Raw genomic sequence first — 23,141 nt, 5'->3', positions numbered from 1 at the left:
CTTATTTGCAGTACTGAATCACAACTTCCTGCTTTTGCTACACCAATATGCCCTCAGTATTATCTGAAAGGCTTCTAAAGAATGTGTAGTATCTAAAAGCTGAACATACAAACGGTACTTTAGGCTCATATTTTTATTCCTTGCAATAAATCCTTTATTGAATACACCTTTTTCATCCAAATGAAAATTATGTATATATCCACCACCACCGATGACAGTGGCAGTGAACAACAATGGTTTCCAAAATTTAAAAACCCCATCCATTTTCATGATTAAAAAAGGGACTTCACTAAATATTGTATTTGCTATTTTGCTGCTAATTCTCTTTATGAATGGAGTGTATAACGTGATGCCTTAAAGCAGCTAGGTTGGTCAACAGGAATGCATAGTTCTGTTGATTCTGTAACCGCAAGGAAAACCAAATCATTACCATCCATTGGCCTGCTATGCACCACTCTCAACCTGCGAGAGCCAACGTTAAACTTTGTCTTAGATCAGAAATCTCAACTCATCGCTTTGGAAATTAAACAGCAACATCAGTAAGATGCTGTAATGGTATAAGAATGCCCTTTTTCTCGCTTCACAAGTCACTGTCGTACCCGTATTTAAGTCAAGACGACAGTCACTTCAGTAACAAACACCAGATGAAACTTTTGAAAAAAGATATCGCTGATCACGTTGCCCATGTCTTCTCAGACATGCCTTTTTGTAACACACCACTAATCATGATAGCCCGAGATATTCCCTGTACCAGTCATCAGTGGATCACACTCACATCCAAAGACCACCTAGAATCAGGCCCATCGGGCCCACCTCTCCTCCCAGCAGACAGAGCTGTGCTGTGGAACCGCTCTTTTCCACCTGATCTGGGTTTGCCACTTACGGTGTACCACATGATCTTTTCCTCAGTGTACAACATATGTTAGTAATTGCTAGTTACGTTACTACTATTCCTCATATGGGATTATCACAGTGAAGCAACAGCACTGATTAATCAATTAGCATGGATTCATTAGAGAAGAGATGAAAGATAGGGCAATGTAATTGTGTTTACTGAACAATGGATGACAGTGTACTTAAAGCCCAGGATTTCTAATAATACACAGCCACCTAGCATGATATATACATAACATTCTGAATATTCAGAACATTCTCACTGCCAAACTAGAGAGACAACAATCAGAATGTGACTGCGTGTGCAAGTAACGCTGGAGCCTGAAGAATGTGTAGAGGGGAGACAGCACGAGACAGATGGTGCAGTCAGATGAATATTTTAGCTTTGACTAAATCTTGGTAGAACAGCTATATCATTTCCTACAGTCCAGTATGCACAGGCGCGTCTGCACAATACAGTGGCCAACAGTATAAACAGTCAAAAAAAAAGTGTCACAGAAACATTATCAACCAAGCCATGTTAAGCAGATGAACATGAAAAAACCAGCCTGCTTTTCTAATTAAACACCGACAGAGCCTGCTCTCTGTGAAATAAACAGAAGCATACAGAGTAACTTAGAAGCTTTTTCTCCAGATGTCCGAGGTGCACATCCTTCACTGCTTGCCCTTGTCAAAGGTTGAACAATGAACTGAAAGCAGCAATTAAAGAACATGAATACCAAACTCCCAAACATGTCTCGTGTTTCAATATATGACCCCCTTTAGGCACTAATGCAATAGCCAAAGACCCTTTCTTCTGTCTAATGGTGGTATACAGACTAGCCAGTAATGCACATGGATATCAAGAGATGAGACAAGAATTAATTTCTTGAAAATATGGTGCAGTCAAGAGGTATTGAAATATAGCTTCTGCTGCACTCTGAAAGGATGAAGACTAAACAAGAATGTAAAAGGTTACAGAGGAAATGCTTTGCTAAAAAGCGAAGGTAGAAAACATTCCCACTATACTCCATGAAATCAGAAATCTTCACATAAATCAAAGATCAGGATCCCATGAGACCCCCCAATCTATAGCATGACAAGGACTTGAACGCTCCCAGAGACCCACACATCCAGTGTTTTCCCCAGGCGCTTCCACAACGTGCCAGGGAGCCATAGTTTGTGATTAGTGTAGAGCTTCCTCAGCTTGGAATGCAGCCCTTGAACACAAGGTACTAAAAATTACATTGCCTGTTTAGATTAAAGGCACTTTCATTCCTGCTGGGAGTTAAGTATTTGCCTTTAACTTTGTGGGCTGCAAATTTATTTACTTTTCAGAAGATTCAGGCATTGAGTTAATGAAAGACTTATCAGCTTGCTTCAGTCTAAGTGGCTTACTGGTAAGAGTCTGAGCATCAACCTGTAGACAACTAATATTTAACAACTTCCTCCATACTTTAAGAGATATTAAATTCTCAAAATAATTTATATATATATACATAAGTATATATATACATATGTATAAGTGTGTGTGTCTATATATATACACATATGAAAAACATTGCAGGTGAAGTCCTTCCAAAATCGTATCTGGAGGTCTCACAACATATCTCAATACAGGAAGGAATAACTTCTCTTAGAAACTACTTCTCTTCTTGGCTCTGGGCATTCTCCAAACCAAATTGCCGACCTTCATTCTCAACAAAACCACCTCAACAATGAGGCCAGGGAGCCGTCACGATGGTCTAAGAAAAAACCAACACAAATCAGTCTTACCAGGCCTCTACTTGACAGGTAAACCCCAGACTAGCGATACTCCTACATTTCTCTGTTGGCATACTTTAAACCTGACTCTAAGAAAGAAAGAGCCCCGTTTGTCAGAGGAAAAACAGGCCATCAGTCTTGAAGATGTTTCTAAGGGACGATGAGAACATCTTAACAAAGACAGCATCAAACAAGTGAATAAGGGTTAAAAAGTTGCCTGAATGTCTTCAAGGAATTGAGATTTGCCTGCATCCAAATGGAAGAAAACACGCTGCCCTACATAAAGCCCTTGATCTTGAGCCCAATACTCAATGGAAATTAAGGCAACTGTGTAGCATTTTAATTCTATGCAACTGTATACAAAACCTTATTTTAGGATCTGAAATTACAGGCACAGTATTACCCTGAATTTATGAGTCGATATTATTAATAAATCTGAGTTGACTCCTGTGAGCCAAGACATTACCATCACTGGCTTATCTTAAACCTAGCAGGCAATTTAAACTAGAGATGGATCACCTGAGAGTATATTGTTATTTCCAACAAATCCTTATGAGTCATAATGGTATTTTCAACCTCTCTCAGGATTTTTAAAAGTCATCAGAAAATAACCTTTCATAAAACGATCTGTTTTCATGTTAATTATTAACTACATCTTGAAATAACAGCACTGGTTAGTAAATAATTTGACAGCACTAAAAATTGCAGTCAAAGAAAACAGGATTTATCACATGGTTAAAAAGCGGGGTGAACAAAATTTCTTAAGCAAAGATATATCAGCATATTCATTGGGAATAAAATAGCACAGCAATAATAAAGCCATCTAGATGAATTAAGCTCAGGATATTATAACGAGCACAGTTCTACCTACTGATCAGATTATGAGGGGGACAGTCTTATACAGTTAGAACTCTCACGACCATTACTTTTTTTTAATTATTTAAAGAAAACAAGAAAAGGAAATCACATGGGTAACTTCATTTTCACACTATAAAGTTACATTTATCATCAGACATTGTTTTTTAAAGTTACAGGTGAATTTAATTGCACTATAGTTGTTGACTAATAGCAGCATCTTTAATTGCAAGACCAAAGGTCAGAGAACAAATTGCTGTTGCTTAGGTGAGCATGACAGGCGACACAAACAAATGAGTAATTCTCTAGAAGACAGAAAACAGTGTGAGTTATCAATTCTCCTATTCCTTGCAAGTGTTCCTGGACAAACATGCCTGTTTCAATTCAACGTCTGTTTCTTTGCTTTTGAGAAAAATAGGAGAGAAGCGTGCCATGAGAAGAGTTGGTAGCAAAAACATCTTCCAGCAGAAATTCCCAATTTTTGTTTATTACCGCTTTAAAATAAACATTCTCGCTTATATCAATGATTTCCTAGAAATAAAATATCCCAGAGGCATGTTTAGTATGTAAGTGTTAGCCACATAGTGGAAGGAAATAGCTAATCTATCTCCTCGCATGCTTTTACCTAGCTCCATCACTTCCTAACCTCTCCACAGAAGATGCTCAAGCTGGTTTCAGATATGCACAGAAACTACACGCTGAGACAAAATAGCTCCCTTGTTTTCAGTTCCTCAGAACTCAGAACCCAAAAGCATGGCACCAAATAACAAAGTAAATCAAGTCCCAAACTACTTTCAGTACGTGTCAGCTCAATACCTAGCTACTACTTCCTTTCGCAGTTAGGTCTCGACCAAAGCAAATCACATCAGAGGACTCCAGCAAGTTCCAAAGTACTCTACACAATAATTAACCCAGTGAGACACAAGGGTGTTGCTCATGTTTGCAGATATGCAGCTTTCATTTCAGTATTCTATTCAATTCTGAATATTTTTAGAAACATTTTGAGTAGATATAAAAGGCAATGTTTTCTTTCTTCTTTTTAGGCTAAGAAACTCAAAATTTACGCACTCTTTTAATACTCAGATGATGCTTGATCATGTTCAGCAGGACTGAAAAATGAAAGCTTTGCTTTATGAACTTCTAGTTTCAGCTGCACCACTGTCTCCAAGACTACCATTTTATTACTGTTCACTAAATTAAAGTATCCAATTAGCATCGTACTCCATAACTGCCTTGGACTGAGCTGTTTGCTCTTTGTTACCTATTTGAGTCAGTTTGTCTCAGACAATGGTACAGAACAGAAGATGAAGCAAACTGTAGTGAAAAGCTGTTTCATGAGCTGACTCAGAGGCAACACAGTGAAGGTGCTCTTGGAAATAAAGTGGGTAACATGTAAAACAGAAGTAGCTTATTGGAAAAAAAGAAAAAAAGCCTTCATGCAAATTACAGGACCATCCAAGCCTCTCTCCTGACTTCTAGAACACATTTCTCCTGCAGTTCGTGCCTCCCAAACTGCAAATCACCTTCTTCAGATTTCCTCATTTTTACAATTCTGTCATTTTTTATGGCTACCTGGGAGGACTGAGGTCAGTTAAGGTTGTGCTTGCGATAGAAAGTGAGGAACGTGACAGATGCACAGAGGAGTGACAAGGTTCAGTACATCTGAGTACTTTATGATGCTTCTGAGCTAAGGCATGTGACGCGAAATTAATTTAAACACTAGCATTTGCCTAACTTACAATTTCCTTGATTTTTTAAGAAATGTATTGTCCTGGCTTCAGCTGAGTTAATTTTCTTTCTAGTGGTTGTTGTGTTTTCAGATATGGTATTAAAGGAATATCAACAATGACTATTGTTTTAGTTGTTGCTAAGCGATGTTGGTACTACTCAAGGATTTTTTCAGCTTCCCATAGAAGCTGAGAAGGAGCATAGACAGAACAATGGAATGGCCAATGGAATATTCCATACCATAGATGTCATGCTCTGTATACAAATGGGGGTTAGCTGGGGGGGAACGGGACTTGTGATCTCAGCTCAGGTCAGGCTGGGCAGGGCAATCAATTCGCTGAGTGGTGAAAGTGACTTGTATCTTGTATATTCTTTTACTACTACTACTACTACTATTATTATCTTTTTACTTTTCTTTTATTGTTCTGTTAAACTGCCTTTATCTCAAACCACGAGGTTTCATTGTTTTTCCTTTCTGTTCCTTTTCTCCCTCTTCTCCTCACCCTGCTGTGGGGAAGACAGGGGGTGACTGTGAAGCTACGTGGCCCTAGTCGCTGGCTGGGGTTAAACCATCATACGTGTTCACAGAAAATTTGAGTGACCTTAACAGTAAGTTACCAGAGTTTTTATGTATGTGAATTATTTAAGCTTTAAAACTTCAGGACAATATGCTTAGATAAAAAGCACAGTGCAGTTCTGTTTACCAATTCAATATTTCAAATATTATTACTTATGAATAAACCCAACATGAATTATCCAGGTCTGATTATAACTAGAAATACTCCACAACCAGAAATTCTGGAAGACCGGCAGCATGTCGGGGGTAAGGGGTTGGGTTGGTTTTCGTAGGGTGTTTTTGTGTCTGACTTTTTAAGAAAAAAAGATTACTTATGTCAAGTTCGCTGAAATTTATTATTTAGAAAAGCAAATTTATAAAATATTTTGTACAGTGAAGTTTCTTATGCTATCACATAGAAAAAGCAAAGCTTTCTCTGAAGACTTTATAATTGCATTATAAAAATCCAAAGCACTGCAAACTGCAAGGCTTTGCTTGCATCTTCCCTATATTGAACACTATTAATCTGCATATTTAATGGCTCAAAATAACTGTAATGTGTTGTAAGTACTCCAAAGTAAGGACATTATCTTTTCTTCTAGAAAGAAATAGCTTCAATGAGTTACTTTGTGAAAGAAAGAACAAGGCAGACTTCCTAAAGAAAGGCCTCTCATTCAGAGACGAACTTTACCAAATTCAAAAGCAACCGAAGGAAGCATTCACTGCTTGCTTCTGAGAATGAGCTTAATAGTCTAGGACCCCTGAAACACGGAACATCCTGCAGGCACGAGCAATACAACCCAGACAAAAGTAGTTCCCAGTAGAAAAGAGGATCATGGAGGAAACGGCAGTTTTTCAAGTAGCCACGTAACCTCATGCAGGGCTTCAAATTTCAACAAAAAAGCACGGTGAATTTGGCTTAATATTTTAACAGAAAGTACTGGATACATGAAACAAAACAGTGGAATAACAGGATAGTACTGATCCGTGTTGCTAAACCGATGCGCTGCTGCATTTTAAGCTGCTCAGAGCTTCTCCAATACACACTCACTCCCGTACAATGGTAATAGAGCGATCAAGCCTGGAGATCACAAATACAGGAGCCTGGGGAGCTGAACTCCAACTCAAAAACCAGTCTGAACAGTTCGTTCCCCTCAAGCGTGAACTGCCTACAGCACAGTGTTTCCAGCACAAAAGGAGTCCAGGTTCTAAGAGGAACAGAGATGAGGCTTTCCATCTGCTACATTCTCTCCCAGCAAATAACCCTTTCCTGTTTAAATGGTTCTAAGTGACAATAGCAACAAGAGTCGTTAGCAAACCTTCACTGGAACTTAAATGGGAACCCAAGCAGATCAGCTTCAGGGATAATTACACTTGATCTGGACTGAAAATTTGTTTCCTTCCTTTGTGCAAGAATCCCCATAGCTGTATCCATTCCAACACCTACAAGCTCCATCCAGGGAGCTGAATGCAAACTGAAATACAGTTTGAACAGTTGTTTTGGTTTCGTTTTTTTCTTTTCCTTAAGCCCCAACTGCCTTACATCTTTGTAACAATCAAACAGGAACTGTTTACCATAAGAAAGCAAATATTATTGCTGTTGTTATGGCTATTCGGACATCTGATATCCTCAGGCAACCCAAAAGGGCCCCAAAAATAACAGCTCAACTTAAAAGTCAAAGGGCAGACACCTTTGAAGTGAGAGATGACACAGAAACAGTAGTAAACCTTGAAGTTTGGTCTGATGGAAAGAACCGGAACACTTCAGAGTATATTTCATTCATCCTCACAACCCTCTTGAAGGCAGAACAGGCACATTTGATGGTGCTAAATGCTAGAAAACCTAAGCGCAAAATACTCTTCCCACAAACCTCTCCTCTAGGGAAAAGGCAAAGACTATCAGCAATTCGGTTCAGAGGAGTTCAGGGCTCTGGCAAATGGCACTGGGGAAAATGATTCTTGTCAGGTGCTCAATTAGCTTGTAGAGAGGGTAGAAGTTGTTAATATTTCGAGAACTAATTGACTTCTATTTTTTTAAATAATTTTCTGGTAAACATGAGTGACAGAGAAGATCTGTCAAAGAAAACATTGCCTGTCTCCAGTAAGAGGATCCTTTGATTCTTTAGCGTCCAGGCTGAACAGGCATAGATGTTTCAAGACATCAGTACATCAAGACTACTCCTTATGAGCCTGTTGAAACTAGTGGGAAGGACAACACTGGATTTCCAGTTCTGCGTTTGGCTTGATTTATAGAGCCCTACAACACAACTCAGAACATGGGTGAGGTATTGGCTTGAAAAGAAACACTGGGTTCTGGGAGCAAGTAGTTCCAAGTTGGATTAACAATGGAACTGGAAGCCCACAGCTGGGTCTTTACTTATAGTCTGCAGCGGTGGTGACACTCCTGGCACAGGAAAAAGAAAACGGCAATTACCTTTCTGCTGGGAAAGTGGATTACAAGCCACTACTGCACAGGTAAGACTGTGATTTCAGGAAAGCACCTCACTCTGCCACTTCAGAGAAATCTATTTTTTGTGCAATTTCGGCTTCTCACCAGTAAGGAGAGGTGCATAAATGCATACGAAAGGCTTCTATAGGGGTGTAAAAGCTGTTACACGCTACATGTTTTCAGAGTCGGTCTAGGGACAAAGACTTGTCATTCCCCTTTAAATCAAAGATTAACAGTAACTGTGCACCCAAGAACTGAGAATACTTGCCACTGGTATTCTCCATTTTATTGCTGCAGACAATAGCTTCAATCTGCGGTCAACAGACCTCTAAATTCCTTGACTACTTTTAGAACCTCATAAAAAGTAACCGTGAAGTTCTAGCTTACTGTCTTCATTGGAAAATTTATGGGAGTCCACAAAGCAAAAAAAATGAAGTTATAAACCATACTTCAGATTATAAATTGGATGGCATTTCTGACACTGGCAGAGACAATAAGTTCTCCTTTTTTTGTTAGTGAAAGGACAGAAAATTCTTGGGATTTTGTTTTTCATAGAGATAAAACTGAAATGTGCCAAGGATTGCTGCTGGTTTTCCTCCTGGATTCACTTCAGATTTATTTATGGCAGGGCTTTCTACCTTTATCTGCAAATGTCACAATTGAGCTAGTGACTTTATACATTTTTTTTTTTGCTTTAATAACTATGGTTGATATAGCACATGTTCTGCCTCTGCCCCTCTCTGAAAACAAACAAAACTAAATCGGGTCTAAAAACTAGTTTATATCTCACTGTTCCTAGCAAATAGAAAGAGTTGGGCACAGATAACCTAATTTTCACCTGTTTCTGCTTACTGCATATACACTAACTCAATTTAGATTGATCGGCTAACGTTTGCAGACTTACTACAGAGGCACAAGGGTACTACATCCATTCAGCTTATTTTTAAAAAAGACAAACCAAGATGAAATGTTGTTCGTGCTCCTTTTTAATTTTATTTTAGCTCTTTGTTTATCTCTTCACTTCAAAGCACTTCCAATATGAGGCACAGTTTCAGTGTGACAACTTTGTAAAATTAAAATAGAAAAAATGTGCCAGCATCAATCTGCTTTACATTGGAAAGCACAACAGCCTTGAGACAGAAATGACGACTTATGAGAGCAAGCTATAATGAACCCAGAAGTGCTATCCGCAGTAGGAAAAATATATTAGACTGGAGGCTGAACACTCCTGACACAATTTGTCTTCCTCAATAGGAGCCTTCTGTTCCCCAGTTGCAATGTACAGTCAAGTCTGACTCCAAAAGCAAGGGAAAATTATCAATATGAACCCCCACAATTCTGTTGGCTAGCATTTCTTATTTGACTTGAAGCTGCTTAAAGTCCAAATTCAAAAAAACCCAGCACAGAATAAAGCCGAGTGTGCAAGAGACTTCCCCCACCTGCGGCCTGCCACCGCCGGGACAGGACAGAGGGAAGGACGGAAGCTGCCCCGGCAGCAGGAGCCCCGCAGGGCAGGGAGCCCCCTGCCAGCCCAGGACCACCTGAGCCACCTGCCCCACCAGGAACCAGGAGGGCCACCCAGGGCACAGTCCTGGAGAGTGGAAGCAGAGGATGCCAGCAATCACAAGGACGTGAGGCTGTCAGAAGGGTCCCACATAGCAGGGCCACCCTGTCTCCCATAACCCTCCCTCCCCGGCAGGAAGGGGCAGGGGCACAGGAGCGCGGAGGTGTCCTCCCTACGGCAGGGGAAACGGCCCAGGGCCCGGGAGGGCTCCAAGCCTGCCCAATGGCTCCCCATTCCCCAGTTCAAAAAAGCCCAAATCTCATGGCAGGACAAGCATGTTACTAAATATCGTCCTGTTTAAGAGGGAGGTTGGAGCGGGTTAAGGGTCTGATCCCAGCAGTATCAGTGAAAATCAACGGTAGGTGCTGAGCCCTCCTCAAATTTCAGTGTTGCTGGAAAATAAATTTTACTCTCTAGTGAGTTATATTCTCAGACTCCTTTTCACAGACAGCCTTTCATTATCTGTGAACTGTAACATATTTATCTAGTTCCTGTTCTTTTCACAACAATGTATCTAAGGCACAATCTCAATTCTCTTAAAATACATTGTTAGCAAGGGGCACCACATGAACATACATACCTTGTGTGCCAATAAGTGGGTAGCTTTACTTTATATTGCTTTCCAAAGACATGCCTTCCCACTAAAAAGAGCTTCTGGTAGGCTCAAAGCAGAGACATTTTTCCATCTTCTGCTTGAAAGAACTTTTTTTTTCCTTTAAGAGCTGGTGAATACTATGAACCTGCTTTTTAACTTTAATTCGTACCATTTTACTTAATACTAATTTGTTAAAAGCCTAGATTATTTCAACTACTTAAAAAGCAAAAGAAACAGGCTATAAATCACATTTATCAAAGAGTATTTTCTCTTTTGATTTTAGCAGTGCAAACTAAACAGAGTTGCCATCCAGCCCTAAATGTTCATGATTTGTTGTTACAGAACAACATATTAGCAGCAGTGGAACAGAAAGCTAGACCTGAAGTAATCTTACACAAAAAAAAAGTATTTTTGTGGCAGTGATCATCATAATCATATGAATATATAATATGTAACGAACTCTAAATATTGAACCATTTTAACAAAAACTAAATCACTAAATAACTAAACCTAGAATCTGCATGTTAGACCTGTGTTTAAAAGGTAACCATCATCAGACACTATATAAATGTAATTTTAACAAAACTAACATCAATAATTTGATGTTTTATACACTTGCATAGTATTATAAATACTTATAATTGGTGGCAGACTAATTTCCCAAAAGTGTTATAATCTGTTGGCATAGTGCCATACTTAAAAAAAAAAAAAAATTATTTACAGGAGCATGCATCCAGTTCTAATGAACGAACTTTACCTGGTAATATCAGTGTTTGTATGATTGATGACATTAACACAATACTGTCATCAACGTGCTTCTCAAAACAGCCATTTGAAAATGACAGCTACATACAAACTAGACACTGAAAGGTAAAAAGGCAGAAAATCACAGCCGGGCATGAAGCCATCATTGGGTTCAGTGTTTTGTAAACCCAAGGACAGCTTTGTTACTATTAACATAGTAATCCCTAACCTAAAAGTATTTCTACTGTTGACAATTTCTTGCTATGTTCAGAGGAGCTTTAAAGAGAAAAACATACAGCAGAGATTCTCTTTTGTGTATTAACTACACCATAACACAGTTGACCATAACACAGTATCCATCTCAAAGCATCCTGGCTAGCAATGTTTGGATCTACGAACAGCGATCCAGACAATTTCCCTTCTTCTCTTCTACATGACAGGACGGAGTGTTTTCCCACGTTTAACAACAGGGAATCAAGGATAGACAGAATGGCCTGAGGACTGAAGTGGGACTTCTTTTAACCCAGGAGTTAATTCTGCTATGCACAAGTTTACAGAGTAATTTCTAAATAATAAAAATAATAATGTGTAAAAGCTTTTCTAGCCCATTCTGACTGTCTCTACGCCTCAGAGCCTCCCTGGTAGGAACTCGAGGAGAACTTGTAACATAAGATTAATATACTCTTTTGCATTTTTTCCACAAGAAGCAAAACTTTCTGATTCTAGCTGTTCTTACCACTACACAGCAGACGACTTCAGTCATCAATATTTTCAGGATATCTCTTGTAGAATATTCTTCCCTCAGATACACAAGATTACTGAATTCAATCTCTCAAATGGAAATCTGAGAGCATCCAAGGCTGTACACACTATGCGTGAAGGAAATGCGGATACATTTATCCGCATAGCGTACATTAGCCACACTGGTCTCATAGCTGGTCTTTGTGCCACGGAATTTTCACCAATACCATTAATTAAGAAAAACTACATCTTTGCAGAAGCACATAGAAACATCTGATGCCTCGGGAGCTACGTTGGATGCCTCACAGATCTGAGGAAAATGTTCCCTATGTTCTTTTAAACCAAAAATTCAGTTAAGACACTACTTCTTTGGCTAAAGAGAATATCACTACGGGAACTTCTGAGAAACAAATAGATTTGTCACTAAGCGCTCCAGCATTTCACAGACTTTTATTTATTTATTTTTAAGATGAAGCATACATACTTTGGCTATGTCTTTTGAAACCAAATTGAAGGGGTTAGCTTTCTTCCTGCTGATAAACAGAATTTTTTTTCTTCTTTGTGACTTAAAATCCATTTAATCTGTGGGTTTTTTGTTCGCTGGCCTCTTCTCCTTTTAACGTGCTTGCAACTGCTCTTAGAAGCGTTTTATAAAATTCCCCTTGGAATATGCCTCTTCTGCATCAGAAACAGAATTCATTTGTGCTCTCATGGAAAGTGTCAAAAGATGAGGTGATGAAGAATAACTGGCCCTTGCTCAGTAGTGTTGCTCACAGAACGTACTTTACCTCCGAACAATGTATTTCTGTTTGATTCCCACTCTGTGGCTTGGAGGACAGAAAGATTTATGCAGACCATTAAAGAAAGGGAGGTGTGGGGGTGGAAGTAAACTCCAGATTTGAGGAGCCTTCACCATATTTCTTAGACTGACGTGAGGTCAGCTGAGAAGTCGGGGTTTCCTTTTGTTTCTGTAAAGTTGACAGGTACACCATGAAATTGATTGTAGTTCATAATTCCAAAAAAAAGCAGAAGAAAGGAAAAGGAGGAGGCCAATTTAGCTCCACAGGTGTTAAATGTATAATCATCTCAGGTGCACTACTACTAGGTCAATGGAGCAAGCATGCTACAAGAAAGACAGCAGCTCTTTTATTTAAGGTCCAAGTTCATGTCACTCTAAGCCAGCTGCTAAATAGACAACAGCATGAACGCCAACATGGAGAGTAATTCTGCTAACTCTAAGATACCATGATATGCTCTCAGCCCAGTCATGTTACATGGTGCCATTCAAATACAGTAAATATGGTACTATGAGCATCCCTTGGGATTGATGCAAAGAAAAAAGCTGTTTTACTTGAATTTTAGAGAGGAGCTTGAGAATTCGTATCTTCTAATTAAAACCTACATTAAACTAAGGCTTAAATCAAGATGAATTTAAGGCAAAACTAATAGTTACTAGTACTTTAAATACAGAAAAATAACTTAAAAAAGCATAAGCCACTACTCAGCTTGACTGCCAAGAAAAAAAATACCAAAAATCTTACAGGAGCAACTTATCCTATAAGATCTCTCCTGGGGGCCAAAGTTTGGTTTAGATTTTGTTTGTTTGTTTGTTTTTACGATACTGATTGGGATGTGTAAAACTTTGAACTGTCAAATAGCCTTCTTTAGGATCTGAAATACATCATAAGAACAACTAAGTCATATCAGACCACAGGTATGTCCATCTTTGGGTGCTCAGGACTGGAATACCAGGGTGCCTCACAAACACGTAATTATTGTCCTTCATAGTACAGAGGAACAGAGAGAACAATTTGCTCTTGCATCAACTTAGTTATTCTAATCACTTCCTTTTTAACTGAAGATTTACTTATTTATTAAATTGTTTATTTATTAGGTTTTAGTTATTTGAAATTATTTCAGAGAAGTTCTACTGCCTGGGTTATGACAAAAGGTCATATTAGACTTGCAGGTCAGAAGAAACCATCCTAATTACTGACAAAAATCAAAGTTGAGATGTTTGTTCAAAATCTTGAATCTCACTGCATCACCCTTAACATTTTAATCTATATTCACAGTTTGTTATCTCAGCTCCAACATGTCAAACAGCTGCAACACCAAAAGCACACAGTACACAGAAGCACTAAAATATTCCTCCCTTCATTCCAGTTGTTATCGTAAGAAATTGCTTCATAGGTATGGAGTAAATCAGGACCCGCTGCCATAAAAAAACCTGAATGTGCAAGTTTCAAAGAGCACTATATTATTACAACTTGAAAACCTGTAAATCCAGATTAGCTGAGACACCAACTACACAGGAGAAGAACAAATCCCTGCATAAGGTCTCTCGAATGGGATGGGTAATTTAGTGTCTAAGGAGCCTCTCCTAAAAAAAAAAAAATAAATAAAAAAAGCACCTCCTTTGAGTGTGAATAATTATCAATGCTGCAAGAGAAACAAAGCCACAGATGTCACTTTCAGAGACAAAGAAATATTAACCAGAACAAGAGCAGAGTCTCACACATCAGTACACTGTAAGATGACGTATTTAAACACCCAAAATGAGGTTTTTTCCTGATATCACAGCAACATTTGCATCTAAGTAAGTATCAAAGATCTCTGCCATTATTCCCAGTTGTCCACTGGATTCCTATGTTTATGGAAAATGTTATTTATTTAGTAGTAGGTATTTCAGTAGGACACTGACTGAGAATCTATTTTATTTTAGCTAAATGTTTCTAGAGTTTGACAGTAAATGATATGCATGAACCATGTTGACTGTCATCTTCCACTTTTAATTTGACTGTCAGACATACACGTAACTTGCTAATGTTTCATTCCAATTTCAGCGCCATGAGCCTGTTGCATAAGCTGCCTGTTAAAAGCTGTTCCAGATGGAATGACAGTATTTTGTAGGACCCCAAAGATGTAGCTATAGAGATGAATATGTGTCAGCAGCATTGAAAGCATGACCTTTTTTCCCTTTTTTTTTTTTTGTCAGCAGTTCTTATTTCCACCCTATAATTTTTCCACATTCTTTGTAAGATAGGCCACGTGGGAAAAAGAAAGCTTAAGTCTCTCAGCCATCTACCATCACCTGCAATCACATCTACCTGACTGCACAAGGCAGAGGACAAAGGAGGAAGGTTTATAAACAATCAGGTTATCTTCAAAATGACAAGCAAGGCCCAAAATTTATTTTATAAAGGAAACAAAACCCAGCCTCCTACTAACATAAGTTCCAGAATGACGGAGAACTTTAATGGTTTTCATAATAGATACTTTCTCTCATGAATAGTCAGTGAAAAGCCTGCATTCCTCTCACTGGAAACAGGTTTTAGAAAGCAACACGTTAACAATAAATAACTTCTTTTACCAATTGTACCATTTTTAGTGATAATTTATATACTATATTAACGTCACAGAATATTCATTATCAGCTCTTATTAAAATAAATCACAAAAAGCCTACTTACCCTTCTCAAATAAAAATATGTAAATTACACCCACTGCTCATCTTAAACAATACAGGTAAAATAATATACTTTTTCTGAAATGCACCTTGTGCGAGGAACACAAAGACGACTTTTTCCCACACATGCACGTACCTCTTTGCACCCTCAAAAAAGGAAATTACCTCAGGGCACTTCTGTCCTTTTTCAGATGATCAATTCGGTATTGTGAAGTATTACAAATATTTCATTTACATTCATTAGTTTTTCCTCTACAATATAAAGTAATTTCTTTTTGACGCAGAATGCCACAGCACGCAGTACAAGGAAGGGGAAAAAAAAAAAAAAAAGCAGTGCAGGGCTGAAAAACAACAGAAAGAATCGTGAAGGAATGGCTTTTGTTACATTTGACAGCCCTCAGCTAGCTGCAGAGTTGGATTTACAAAAGGTTCTTTAAGAGGAGCAGTTTTTCGTGGTGTAAGAGTGCCACACAGCTCTGGTTCCTGCAGCGCCTCACACCAACAACTTCAAAACTAACTCACTGCAGATGTCCCTATGATCATCTAATCAGACATCAAAAGCAATACACTGACAAGCTCCTGCGCTGATTAGGAGTGTTCTATATATGTTCCACAGCGTAAACAGACACGCAGTAGTTGCTTTAAAAATGGATTCACCCACATCAGAATTCCCTTTTAAAAAACTCAAACCTGTTTGGAACTCCCCAGCTGAATGACAGAAAATTCTTTTAAATCCCCCCAGATCTCAGTTCCACAGAGCAGTATTTCAAGAGCAGGAGTTAAATTATTAATAGGAAAACCTTTACCGGGAAAAAAGTAAATGCCTTTCGGAATTTAAAAACCTTGCTCTTCTGAATGGCAGTCAGAAACCACACCACCTCAGGGAAGCAGTCTGGCCTTTCCCCTGCAACATACACTCTAATACCCACGATGTGTTTCCATCTCTACTTTATTCGTTGTCTAATTATTATATGTCAACAAGCACTGGATTTAAAGCATTACAAGTGCACCTTCCTTCCAGTACTACTAGTTCTTGAAGAATTACTGCATTTCTCCCAATATCTGGTTTCCTTCTCATAGTCCACCTCCTGGAATCACATAACTACAGGAGAATTTCATATTGAAATTCTAACACATGCAAAGGGTCCTGACCTAAAACTACCTGATCTAGTCAGATTGAGTAAACATACTGGGCAAAAGTTTTATCTTCTGAATTCAGACAGACAATACAATCCTCATGGCAGTACAGCCTCTTAGCTCGAGCCTTGGCAGATACCCGTCGGATCAACCCAAGGTACAGACTACAGCATTATTCCATCACTGTGTCAAAACCAGACCTTTTCTGCCTTGCCCTGCTTTTAAATAGCCTGATTAGATGAAGTAATATTTCTGCCTTTATCTTGTAATAAAATACCCACACATTTTGAAAGTGTATCTCAAAGCCAAGCTCTGATTGTAGCATATCTTTATGTTTACATATGTACATAAAATAGTATGTAAAAGGAACAAATCATGGAGCTGCACCCTTACACATGCTCACATTATGCTAATTTGCAGACACTTAATCAGGAAGGCTAATACATTACAAACACAATTAACGGCCAGAAGAATCAGAAGAGGTTTCGACCCTTTTTAACAAGGGCTTGAAACATAAAAATGCTCTGATTATATACGAACCTTATCCAAAATTGCAAATTATATGTCCACAATGCATAAAATACAGTCGATTTCAAGTCACATCTAGGTAAAAATTGAAACTGTATTGAGCCACTGGAGCAGCTCTTCAATTGATCCAGCATCTCATTGTATCTTTAACTATGGATAAATGCAATTTAATCAGCCATTCCCATTGATTAACTCCAAGTTAACCTAAGTTTTTATCAAGGAAACATGCAACTATAAAAGAAAAAAAGTCACGCAGAACACAGCATCCCCATAATAATCAGCAAGTTAACAAGATAGGGTGAAACCTCAGTCCCACCAGAATTAATGCAAAACTCCCATCCACTTAAATAGGACCACAAACCTCCATTTAAAACTTATGACAGATCAAGTCTTGAGATAGTAGGGAAGTCTGTCCCTGGGCAAAAAGAGAGCTAAGCAGAAGAAATAGCTCCAGAAAGCAAAGTTCAGATGTTTTAACTATACCTTAGCAATTACTGCCTGAATGAACTGGACTAAGCAAAAGCAGCAAAATGTATTCTGCTCCCAAAAAGTTCAAAACCCCAAACCCACAGAACCCCACAATTCAGACTTTCTGCCCCACTGCATCTCATCTTTATCAGAGTGGAGCTTGAGCAGAGGGATCCAGCTAGGAACGTCCGAGTTGGCGCAGAGAACCTGAAACTGCGGCTCCTTGCAGCAGGCTGGGGACAAGTTTTGAGCAAGTGTTAAGTGTTTAAAGAATGCTTCTTCCTTCTGAAAGGCTTTCACCACCTCAACCACACAGCATGGTTTCACACCAGGGGAGATCCCTAGTGGAAGACTTTATGCCCATTGCTAACCCCACTTTCCGAAGCCAGGCCATTCACAGCCAAAAAGCAGCTGAACCAGCACTTGGCTATTGCCATAGCAAAGCTACGGCCACTGAATTTTTCAAAGTGAATTAAACTAATTGTGCTTTCCTGAGGTCCTCTCTGGAGAGCTAGGGAGGGAAGTTCCCATTTTTGAAAGCCTGGCTAGGGCTCTGTGACTTTAACTAGACAGAAGAGCTTAACAGTTGCCTTCATAAATTAACAAATTCATTAACAAATACCTTTTCTTCAATAACAAATTCAGATGTTTGTTAGCCCTATTTTTCCCTGATTATAGTCTAAATTTTTCAGTGGCAGCTATCATGATAAGGAAGGAGAGGATTGGGTGAAAAAAGAAACTCAAATTTTGTACCATCTGTTAAATGACTTCCAGTCTGAGAGAACAGATGCTGGACTTCACTATCAGTTTTTGATTGATCTAGAAGTATTTTGTTAATTGGGACTAAAACTACAGCTAAGACAAAATAACTGTCAGAGAAAATATGAAAGAATAGCTCAAATCCTTCTCAAACTACCTGGTCACTCAGAAAAGATTTTGTAATTTTGGTAATCATCATATGGTATGAAAAAAAAATAAAATCTTCCTTTGAATGAATGGGATAACACCTAAAAAAGCAGAATATATGCTCTGCTTAGATTCCATAAATACTTTGAATGGCTCAAATGGTTCATCAGATTCATCCAGTTCAGCTGAACTGGAAAGCAGTTTTCTTTTCTTATATTACTGCATGTTCGCTGTTTTATTTTATGCATTACTTATTGTACGTCTGTCCTGAGCTCTCCTAGAGACAGATAGTGCTGTCTTCAGAGATTCACGATAATCACCTCTCAAAAATCTGATCAACTCCTGGTGTATCGGTACATACCACACAAGATAGCATACAGCGTAGCTACAAGTATTTCCACATAGAACCAAACTGTCAGTTCTACATGTGCCAAACACAAAAATGCCAGAAGTGCCAAAACAATTAAGATAATTATGGAAGTCAGTTTCAATTACAAAATGATTGCTAAGATAATTGTGGCATAAATACAGAGACTTAATTTTTACTACATGCACTGCAAATTGTTTCATCTACCAACAGCTCTGGTTTTTCTAACTTGCATGTGACTGCAAGGAAGCAGTCTACTGTGAAAAAATATGTTTGTGACAAAAGAAATGCAGTATTAATTTTAAATTTTCAGCAGCAATATATAGAACAAATGAATTTTCTCTAAATACTGCTTTAACACTTTCATGAAAGAGCATAGCTATATTCAAAATGTAGTGTTCAGTTGTTTGTGCCATGTTTTTTCATTTGTCAGATATCGATTCTTCCCTGTGTTTTAAAACAATCTTACCTAATTTAACCTATGTTATTTAAGCTTTCTACGCTTCTCAAAACATTATGCCAAAGCATATTTCACTATGATTGACGATGAGAGCTTTAGAAATGGTACTGTTGCAAAAATAAGAGCTGGTGTAATGTATTTTGCTGTAACAGATTTTCACTTTAACAATGAAAACTTTCAGCCTTCTGAGCCTTTTTTCCCCCCACTTCCATGACGTTTCAAAAAGTCTGAGAGCCTTCTCCACTGTTGTTATCTGTCCAGCTTTGACTGTTACCCCCACAGCTGATGGAGGGATGCTCTGTATTTTAAGCACACAGAGTTCCTTTAGGCCCAGAGGATTCTTGAGTACTGATGCAAGTTAGTGAAGCGTGGTGAGGTTTTAGCCTCCAAATATAACTGTAGTCCTCATATAATGGCATAAAATGCACTTGTCACCACTAATATCATATTTTTTAAAAAGTCAACAAAACCTTGTCTTTCTCTCCTTAATGGTCAAAAATAAAGCATTCGAAACATGTCCCGGAATGCAACAAATTTCAGCAGTTCTTCCACTTTTTTTTTTTTTTCAGCTTTCATGGTTATAAAATACCAGAGGTCAGCACTACATACTGACATACTCACTTTACACGTTTATCAAGTTTGCAAAGAGAGTGAGGTCTGCACTGTTAACCAAAAACTCTTCTTTGTACTTTCATTTATCAGACTAAGTCAGTATTTCATGAATATGTAAGCGCATGCAGCAAACATCAAGAAAAACCTCTCAGCTCAAACAGGTCTGACAAATGACACAGGACTTTGTCACAGTTCGGCCCCCATAACACCATAATGTACTTGGAGAGTCACTAGTACTTTTAAAATTGCACCACTTAGCAAATAAAAACAAACCATTGCAAAATGAGATGCACGCTAAACATTTAGATGCACATATATTTGGCCATGCAAAGAGAAACGATGAAAAGTCAACTAAAATCCTGTGCTGACCTTCTGAATTACAGTTAAGATTGAGACCCATAAAGCATTCTTTATATGCAAGTCATCTGACTTTCTGTTTACTTACCTCATTCACATAAACTTAACTGGAAGTATAATCTTAAATACATCTTCGGCTGAAAAGGTTCCCACCTCAAGCATGAAGAGACCACGCAGGATAGCAGCAGGGAGACAAAGGAAGACAGAAATGCCACAAGAAATGAAGGGAAGTGAAAAAGGGTGCAAGACCAATGAAGCATATTAAAGGGGATGTACATTTTTTCCACTAAACAATGGTAAACTGGACTATATGATACTGAACAAATAAGCGATTACTAAAAGTTCAGTTCATATTCCAGTGCCTTATGTCACCATTGAGCTTTACGTAAATATTTCAAAAAAGGAGAACCACTGTTAATTGACTGTATCATCTAGATTAACTATTTTGTCCAGAGGAAATTCTCTCCTTTGCAGAAAATGAGTATGATGCACCTTGTTTTAGATTCAAATTCATATATGACTTATAAAACTCCTATATACCAACAGGTAAGAACTGGTTTTGCCTTTAAGAAAACAATGAGTTACATGATACCTACTGCTACAACATGCTTGAGACTGTGGTCACTGGGATGAGAAGCACTTGGGTGGAAGTCAGCGGGTGGGCCCAAAGCTGGATCACTGCTCCTGCGTACTAGAAGCGGTGTGCCTAAGAGACAAAATAAAGAGCAACGGTTCAAGGGTGCTACAGGAACACAAGGTAAAGCTTCATGTGATTTAATTAAGACAGGTGCACAGCACTGAAATGTAAGTTTTTCTGTGGCAATATCCACCTCGTAAATTACTGGATTTGATGGCATTGTGCCACTTAGTATTTACTAAGCTTAAGAAATGAGACCATTTTAAGCTCTTAAACAGACTTTCATCCACGAGCTGCTAAATCAGGTGAAAACTGATGAAAAACAGGAGAAAAAGGCACCTTCTCAGAAAAACAAACGAGTAATTGCATGTATCTGGGACCACATGTACCATCAAGTTCTGACAGGGAAATCATACGCTTGATCTAAGGAATAACTTTGAACCCAGGAAGAACTGGACTGCAACTGTTAGTGACTACAACTGGTGGTAGTTACTTAACTAAACCAGACCACGGTCTGGAGTCTTTCACTCCACACTAAGGACAGCTCTCATTGTGCCGTTCCGCATTACCCCACCAAACTGGGATCTCACAATCTCATTTTCAACTGTTCCTTACTTTTTCCCAGTGTACGTCCAACAACCATACTGAGCAACCGTTTGCCTCTCCCATACCAAATATACAAGCCCACATTTAACGCTTATGGAAGGTCGCTTTGAATACGATGGCATGACCATATATATGGTCATAAATTTTATTTCTGTAAGTTCACAAGATGCAATAGTGCACCACCACTACTTCTGTGCCATCCCAACCTGAGGCACGTAAATGACAGATCACGCACCGGTTTCTGGGTACAGAGGCATCTGAAGGATAAATGCATAACTGCCTACATTAACTTCATATAGTATCTAACACGTCTTGGGACGGCTCTGCAGAGACAGTCTAAATAAGGATATAAAGAGGAGAGGGGGAAGAGATTTTATTCACAGCAGATCTGCCTTGCACTACCGACTGCCAGGATTCCCAGAGAACAGACGTAGGCAGTTGCAGTTGTGTCAGAGAAGCTGTAGACTAAACAGCTTCCTCTTGCAGGCATCTCCAATTGGACTCACCAGCTATTCATGTCTATTTTCATGCTGTCTGGGAATAAACTCAAAGACCAGTCAGCAGCTTCTAGTGACCAGTTAGCAGAATACGCTATAAAACACTCCCTGCAAAACTTAAAGGTGAGGCAAGAGGAAAAAGTTCAGTAATATGAGAAAGGAATTTCTCACATTATCCAGAATGAAATTAAACAAAAAAGAGACTTTTTTCCCCCCAAGTCTTTCCAAAATAATTTATCCATAGGCAAATAAAAAAACTGAGGAGACCATTGGTCAAAGACAATAATTTTTCAAATGTTGCAAGGGAGTGAAAATAAGATTATAACTGTCAGTTATAATATTAATTATAGTGGCTGGGACTGATGGCAGCCATAATTACTAGATCTAATATAGAAGTTTGAACGTGCAACAGTTTCCTCATTAGAGAGATGCTAACAAAGCTGGAGTGATTGTACCACATTCACTCACAGCACAAGTTTGTAATTATAGCTGGAATAAATACCAGCACCTGATGCTGAGGAACAACCAGAGAATCTAATGCTGTTACCCTTCCTCATAGTGAGCAACAGTTTTTATACACATATAATCCCTTCTATCTTCACTTATGCAGGAAATCAAAAAGAAAAGTAAAAGTAAGACTTAAATTTCTGTCCTGGTATCGAGGGAATGCTCAAAAATCAAAAGGTGAATATTGTTTTTTGTTCTGAGTGATTATCATCTTGATATCAAGAGTTATGCGTGTTTTTACAAGGAGAGTCTGAAGAAAGGGATTGATCATCACATTTACCCATTTTGCGCGATTTTCCAAACGTGTCAGTAGGCCAAAAGGAACCAAATCTCTCCACTCAAATCTTCCTGTTCTTCACATGGCGCTGAAGGGAATTTTTTTTCCCCCTCTAAGCACATTTGATAAGAAGGTGTATAAAAGCTAAAGCCAAAAAGTGTTGGATTTTTAAGTGAAAAATACTTATTCCTTAATTGTTTTCCACGTATGACCAAAGTGTTTCCGGTGACCTGTATCCCATTTTCAGTCTTTCTTCAATACAACAGTTTGAAAAGAGATGTTGAAACACTTTTGTATGTTTCAGCATAATTTAGTCTCCAACTCCTTTGGACATAAACATGAACAGTACAGAGAAATGCTCTTGGTTAAACCGCCAGAAAGCCCATTGCATTGGTACTTTGTGTAAAAATTTCACAACTCAGTGAGCCATATTCCAAATTCAAAT

The 23,141-nt window shown here is 38.5% G+C and overlaps 1 protein-coding gene across 1 annotated transcript in view; it reads right to left on the bottom strand.

Moving 5' to 3' along the window:
* PARD3B (par-3 family cell polarity regulator beta) overlaps positions 1 to 23,141 on the bottom strand; it is a gene marked incomplete at its 5' end in the record, with an annotated part of 298,721 nt that overhangs the window by 256,689 nt on the left and 18,891 nt on the right. The window contains one exon of the mRNA XM_082483978.1: positions 20,769 to 20,878. Coding sequence (XP_082340104.1) covers positions 20,769 to 20,878 — 110 coding nt within the window. The remainder of the gene's footprint in view (positions 1 to 20,768; positions 20,879 to 23,141) is intronic.

Source organism: Vanellus vanellus (genome assembly GCF_965231255.1).
Source record: "Vanellus vanellus genome assembly, chromosome: 5".
NCBI classification, from domain to species: domain Eukaryota; kingdom Metazoa; phylum Chordata; class Aves; order Charadriiformes; family Charadriidae; genus Vanellus; species Vanellus vanellus.
This window is presented reverse-complemented; position numbering and strand designations above follow the sequence as displayed.